Source organism: Apaloderma vittatum, unplaced genomic scaffold (genome assembly GCF_000703405.1).
Source record: "Apaloderma vittatum isolate BGI_N311 unplaced genomic scaffold, ASM70340v1 scaffold25417, whole genome shotgun sequence".
In the NCBI taxonomy this organism is placed as follows: Eukaryota; Metazoa; Chordata; class Aves; order Trogoniformes; family Trogonidae; genus Apaloderma; species Apaloderma vittatum.
Genome location: NW_009728227.1, coordinates 34,240 through 39,996, shown reverse-complemented (window position 1 = coordinate 39,996; position 5,757 = coordinate 34,240). Strand labels below are relative to the sequence as shown.

Genomic DNA, 5,757 nt, shown 5'->3' with positions numbered 1-5,757 from the left:
TTCCCCACTGTTCTGAAAACTGGTTAGAGAGGAGGAGCAGCTCCGAGGGCCCCAGCTCTTATCTGGCAGCGGGAGGCAGATAGGGCAGTGCAGCTCCAGGCGCCAGGCAAGCCTCACCTGGCTATTTATGGGGCCGAAATTCAAAGTGTAAGTATGTGCACGGCTGTCACCAGGCCTGGGGGGCAGTGAGGGGGTTTGGGAAGAGGGAGGAGCAGCCCTGCCCCTGCAGCCCCTGCTGTCAACTTCTGCCCCAGCTCCTCGAGAGAGGCAAGAGGAGCCTCGTCATGGCTTCCCTGGTACCTTTATTTTTAAGCACCTTCCACCAGATGTTAAACTGGCCTGAAAAGTCCCTCTTGATTTAGGCAGATGCAGAGAAACAATCGACTTCTGCAAAATTTGTTTTGGCTTTTGCAAAGTTTTTGGCACGGCTTCCACACCAGTTGGTTTTCCTGTGCGGGGTGTTTGGTGGTTATTTACCTTGGGGAAGGTGGGGGAGCAGGGCTGGGCACTGCTGCCTTGGCTGCCTGGCCGTGCTGCTGCATCCTCAGCTGCTGGATGTCCTCTGCTCTGTCCCCAGCCATGCCCGAGCCTGTCCATGCCTACTCCTGCCCACTCTTCTGGACTGAGTACGAAGGCCATTGCTACCGGTACTTCCCCATCAACAAAACTTGGGCTGAAGCTGACCTCTATTGCGCTGAGTTCTCCATTGGCATCAGATCAGCCAAGCTGGCCTCCATCCACAGGTGAGGAGCGCAGAAACTTGTCTTCCCACCCTGGCATGGTCTGGGGAAGAAGGAAAATGGGCATGAAGTCCCATTCCCACAGCACAAGCTCTGTGCCAGCATATTGAGCATCCCTCTGCAGCAGCAACCAGGTTAAATCTGATGCACTGGGCACACAGAGTAGATATAAGTTCCCTGACTTTTACTGAGCTGGCAGGAAATTTGACATAGTACTGCCTAAATTCCCCAAAGCTGCATTTTTTTTACTCTTGGAAAAGTGGTAGAAATAGAACATGATTACAGGCGTTTTCCCCCTCAGTCCCTCTCCCCCAGCTTTTGCCCTCACTCTGCCCCTCTTGCACAGACCCAGCAAAGTAATCAACAGCAATTAGAAGAGGGGACCCATTTGTCCACGCAGCAGGACGAATGCTTAGGGGCATGTCTGACCATTTGCCTGACGTACCTCCTCAGTGGCTCCATATTGCTCTGTTTTGCCAGCTGGGAAGAAAACGTCTTCGTGTATGACCTGGTGAACAGCCGTGTGCCGGGCATCCCCACCGACATCTGGACGGGGCTTAACGACCTGCGGCAGGTGAGAGCTCCCCCTAATCGTGTGGGAAATGGCTTTGAAAAATTCACTTCCCTGCTTTTTTGCCCTGGAAAGCCACTTAGGTTTTCTTCTTTGCTCCTTATAGTCCCATTAATCAGGTGGCAGCATAGGGTCTGTTGCGCAGCACCTGTGGGGAAGTTGTCATTTCATCCCCTCCAGTCTGCTTTTAAAAGAAAAGTGTTAATAGAATTAACAGATAATTACTAATTATTCCCATTGTATTTTATTAATGGATTAATAGGAAAGGCGTTGTACTGCTGGTCCAAGAAGAGCAAATAAACTGAAAATGCCTCCAATGTCAAAAACCACCAAGCTTCATTGCTTTTTTGTGATGCTCTGCAACTTTTCAAAGCTGACACATTGAAAATAGATAGTCTAATATGTAACAAAGAAAAATCGAGACCATCAGGACAATAGTCCCATGCCAGCAAACTTTTTGTAGATATCGGGAAAGGAATAAAAAAGAAAAAAGGAAAAGGAACACAGAATTGGCTGGGTGTTTTAAAGAATATATGGGTTTAATTTCTGGGCTTCCCCTGGTGCGAATGCCGCGAATGCTGTGGCTTTCCAGGGTAAGTTTTCAGGCTGTTTGGCCTTTGCTAAGCGGTGAGAGTGTCTCCTCATGTCCCTGGGATGTGGCACCAGGGCCGGGATCTACGTGGGAGTGGGACTCCCCTCTGCAAACAGAGCTCTGTGACCGTGGCCTCTCTCCACTCGCCCCACACCAGGAGGGTCACTTCGAGTGGACGGACGGTTCCTCCTACGACTACCACTACTGGGATGGCAGCCAGCCCGACGACGGGATCCACTCCATCCCGGAGGGGGAGGACTGTGTGCAGATGTGGTACCGGCACAGCAGCGGTGAGTGCTGCCGCGAGGGCGCCTGAACTCCTATTTGCTGGTTGATAAATTCAAACCCCTGCAGCTCGTGCTTTTCTGAAGAGGTTGCTGGCAGGCTGAGGATTTGCATTTTATTTTTTCATTATTATTTTCTTTTTTGTTTGCAGAAAAGGGATGTGTTTTCTCTTTCACCACATATGTATACACAACTTTCCCTTCACTCTCAGCCTGTCTTCCTCTCTCGCAGCAGCAGCGGCAGGAGGGGAACACCATCCATTTTAAGCATTACTAAATTTAGCCAGAGGTCTAAGTTTCCAATTTCCTCTCCCACACACAGCCTGTGGAAAGACCTCTCAGTTTGCCAGCTTTTCCCTCCCTTGCTCAGGCCAGGGCATTGTGCTGAAGCAGGGCAAGACCCTGCTTGTGCAAAAATCCCACTTCACACCCTCAACTCCAGTGGGACTCGTCAGGTGTATCCAGACCCTGTGGACATACCTAAACACCCAGTCAACGTATGACCTGCTGATATTTTGTGCTGTACGGGGCTGTGTTTGCAGCTCCCTCTCTGCTCCCAAAATCGAGTTGGGTCCAGGCATCCTCACCAGCATCCCCTGGATGGGGATGGGGAATGCTGAGAGCGGGCACGGCTGGGAGCAGCCCAAATGGGAGGACATTCAGGGAAAGCTTTTCACAGTGGCAGGAGGTCCCAGTCCTGAGGACAGTGCATAGTTAACCTTCTCATGCCTTTTTTCAGCTAATGCCTTGTTTTTTTTCCGGGGGGGCTGGGGGGTGGGTAGCACTGCGCTCCTGGAACGACAACACCTGCAGCAGAGCCTTCCCCTTCGTCTGCAAGATCCCTTCGCTGGCCCTGGACTGAGGCTCCTGGCGCTGCCTGTGCCCACCTCATTTTTGGGTGATTTCTCCAGCCATGCTGGGGTTGAGCGGCCAGGACATGCCTCGAGTGGTAATCGTGGCCAGACTCCGGCTGCAAAACCCCTCCTGGGAATGCCATGGGGATGAACCCTCCCCACGGGCAAATGGTGGTGGGAGATGTGTTAAACAGCGAAGGAGCTCCCCAAGCCTGAGCCTGACTTTGGGTTTCAGATCAACTATCACAGCATATTAGAAGAAGCCCATGATTTTACCAATGCACCAAACTCTTAGCACTAAAAACTAGCCATATGTAGGAAAGAGTTTTGCCCATTGACATGCGAAGAGTGGAGGAGAAGTGTTATTTTCTGTTAAGTTATGCAAAATGCCTCTTGTGCCTGTTATTTTTCTCTCTGCCAAAATAAACAACAAACAGCAAGTGGAGGCTCCTCCGTCTTTCTAGCGCTCGAGTGGCAGTGACTCCCCAGGGACAGGCGTCTTGTGCAAAAGGAGCTGATTTTACCCCAATCGGCTCTGCCTTAAAAGGGTGTCTTGGAGGGAGGAAGTGAGTGCCTGGAGAAGTTTATTTTATTGACCCCGACTGGTTCTGGGGGTCCTTGGGGCAGCCTGTGTGCACACTCCACCCTCCTCCCTGGCATCACCATGGGGGGTGTGAGCAGCCCCCACATCCGCACAGCATCCCTGCCCACAGCAGCCGAGCTGGGCTTGGCCCCAGCTGCTTTGGACTGACCAAATTACAAGGAGGGGCTGACGCACATCAGCTGAAGGTCAGCCTACCCTCATAAGCCACTCCTGGGTGGGAAAAGCTTGCAGCTTTTAGGGTCGCTGTATTTCCTAGTGAGACGATGCTCTTTCCTGCAGTTGTTGCTGATGTCTTCCTGTTCTTCTCTGGCACCGCAGAAGTACATTTATCTTTCAGGGAAATCATTTTTGGGAAGGTGAGTATGGTTGTGGCAGCCCCAGTTGCTCGTCAGGAAGATGGGAGCCTCCTCCTTGCGTGTGGGTGAGTTTGCAGAGCTCGGGTGCAAGTGGAGCTGTGATGGTGTCAGGGCCCGCGGGAAGGGCAGTGCTCTTGCGGCAAAAACATGCTGCTCCTTTAGGGGACACGGCTGCCAGGGCACTACTGGACCCAGCCAAATGCAATAAACCCAGTGCTCCCTGGAGAACCCCTGTGGTGTGACTGCCAGCCCCATGGCACCCAGGTGGCTTTGCCAGAAGCCCTGTGCAGAAGGGGCTGCCACCTCCTCCAGCCCCTTGCCCTCTCTCAGGAGTGATGTGTCCCATTTGTCCTTGCTCCAGCAAATTCCCAGGGTCTCAGAACACCAAAGCAGCAGGCACAGCCCTAGGCTGCCTTGTCTCAGCAGCTTCAAAGATGAGTAAAAACATCTTCATAAAATTGTCTGGTCTCCCTTGATATCACTACTTTAGAAACAAAAAATTTCAAAACTATGACTTTCCACTGGATAAAATGAGGTAAATAGCTGAGGCTCCGCTGGGAGCTTGTAACTGCTTCCTTGGGTGTCTGCTCAGCCTTCAGCTAAAATACATTTCCATTTGGAGAGAAACTGCAAATCTTGGTGGGGATAACAGTGATGGTGCAAACAGCACATGTGTGTCAGAGCAGGTTCCTAAAATAAGGAAATACTATCATCCCTGATTATATACTTTTATATATAAAGAGATAATACATATAAATATAACTATGTTATTTTTATATGATTTTATATGTATATGTGTGTATATGCATACTGTCCATGGAAAGTAAGCAATTTGTATAGTTTTCAATCCTGGGCAGGAGACAGCATTGAATCTGGTTTCTTGAGGCTTTTGCTTCATCATGAAATGGTAAATTACACCTAAACCGTAACAGTGTGTAAAGAAGTCAGCTGTAAAAGAAGCAGCTCTTCTTGGATCCAACATGCTAACAAAACGTTGACATGTAGGATCTGATCTGTGGCAGAAAAAGAGCTTGAGGAACCATTTTTATTCCCAGTTTCTTCTCCTTGTTCCTCTCACGTCCCCTTTTCAGACAAGCCTGGAGTTCATCCCGGTTAGGGCTCAGTATACCTTGAGCCAAAAAACTCTTTTTTTTCCCCCCTACAAATGGCATGAGATATTTCAAATGAAAGGTTAAAACCTTCCCTTTGGAAAGTGTTTGAAGACTTAGATCCTACTGTGGCTAAAAATATTGCTAATGGGAAAACCTATGAAAGCTGTCAGCTCTAATTAACATCTTCATTTCCACATAAAAACAACTGAACATTCCTGACCTGAAAGTCAGGACCGAAGTTAAAAGGGGTTTTGTTTTGCACACACCCTCTGGCTTTCTCCTCAGGATCCGGGGTTGTTACTTAAAAACCAGCCTTCATGGAATCACAGAATGTCAAGGGTTGGAAGGGACCTCAAAAGATCATCTAGTCCAGCCCCCCTGCCAGAGCAGGATCACCTACAGTAGATCGCACAAGAACGCGTCCAGATGGAGTTTGAATGTCTCCAAAGAAGGAGACTCCACAAACTCCCTGTGCAGCCTGTGCCAGGGCTCTGTCACCCTCATCGGGAAAAAGTTTTTCAAAATATTTTTGTGGAACCTCCTATGTTCCAGCTTGTAGCCATTGCCTCTTTTCCTGTCTCTCCTGACTAGTGTCTTCTGTTTCACAGTGATGAGGTAAGATTCAGACAACAGGATTTTTCACC

At 49.6% G+C, this 5,757-nt stretch overlaps 1 protein-coding gene across 1 annotated transcript in view; it reads left to right on the top strand.

Moving 5' to 3' along the window:
• CLEC19A (C-type lectin domain family 19, member A) overlaps positions 1-3,076 on the top strand; it is a 7,698-nt gene extending 4,622 nt beyond the window's left edge. Inside the window, exons 2-5 of the mRNA XM_009874012.1 lie at positions 578-743; positions 1,221-1,314; positions 2,061-2,193; positions 2,970-3,076. Coding sequence (XP_009872314.1) covers positions 578-743; positions 1,221-1,314; positions 2,061-2,193; positions 2,970-3,049 — 473 coding nt within the window. The 3' untranslated portion in view covers positions 3,050-3,076. The remainder of the gene's footprint in view (positions 1-577; positions 744-1,220; positions 1,315-2,060; positions 2,194-2,969) is intronic.
• Positions 3,077-5,757: the final 2,681 nt, after the last annotated feature.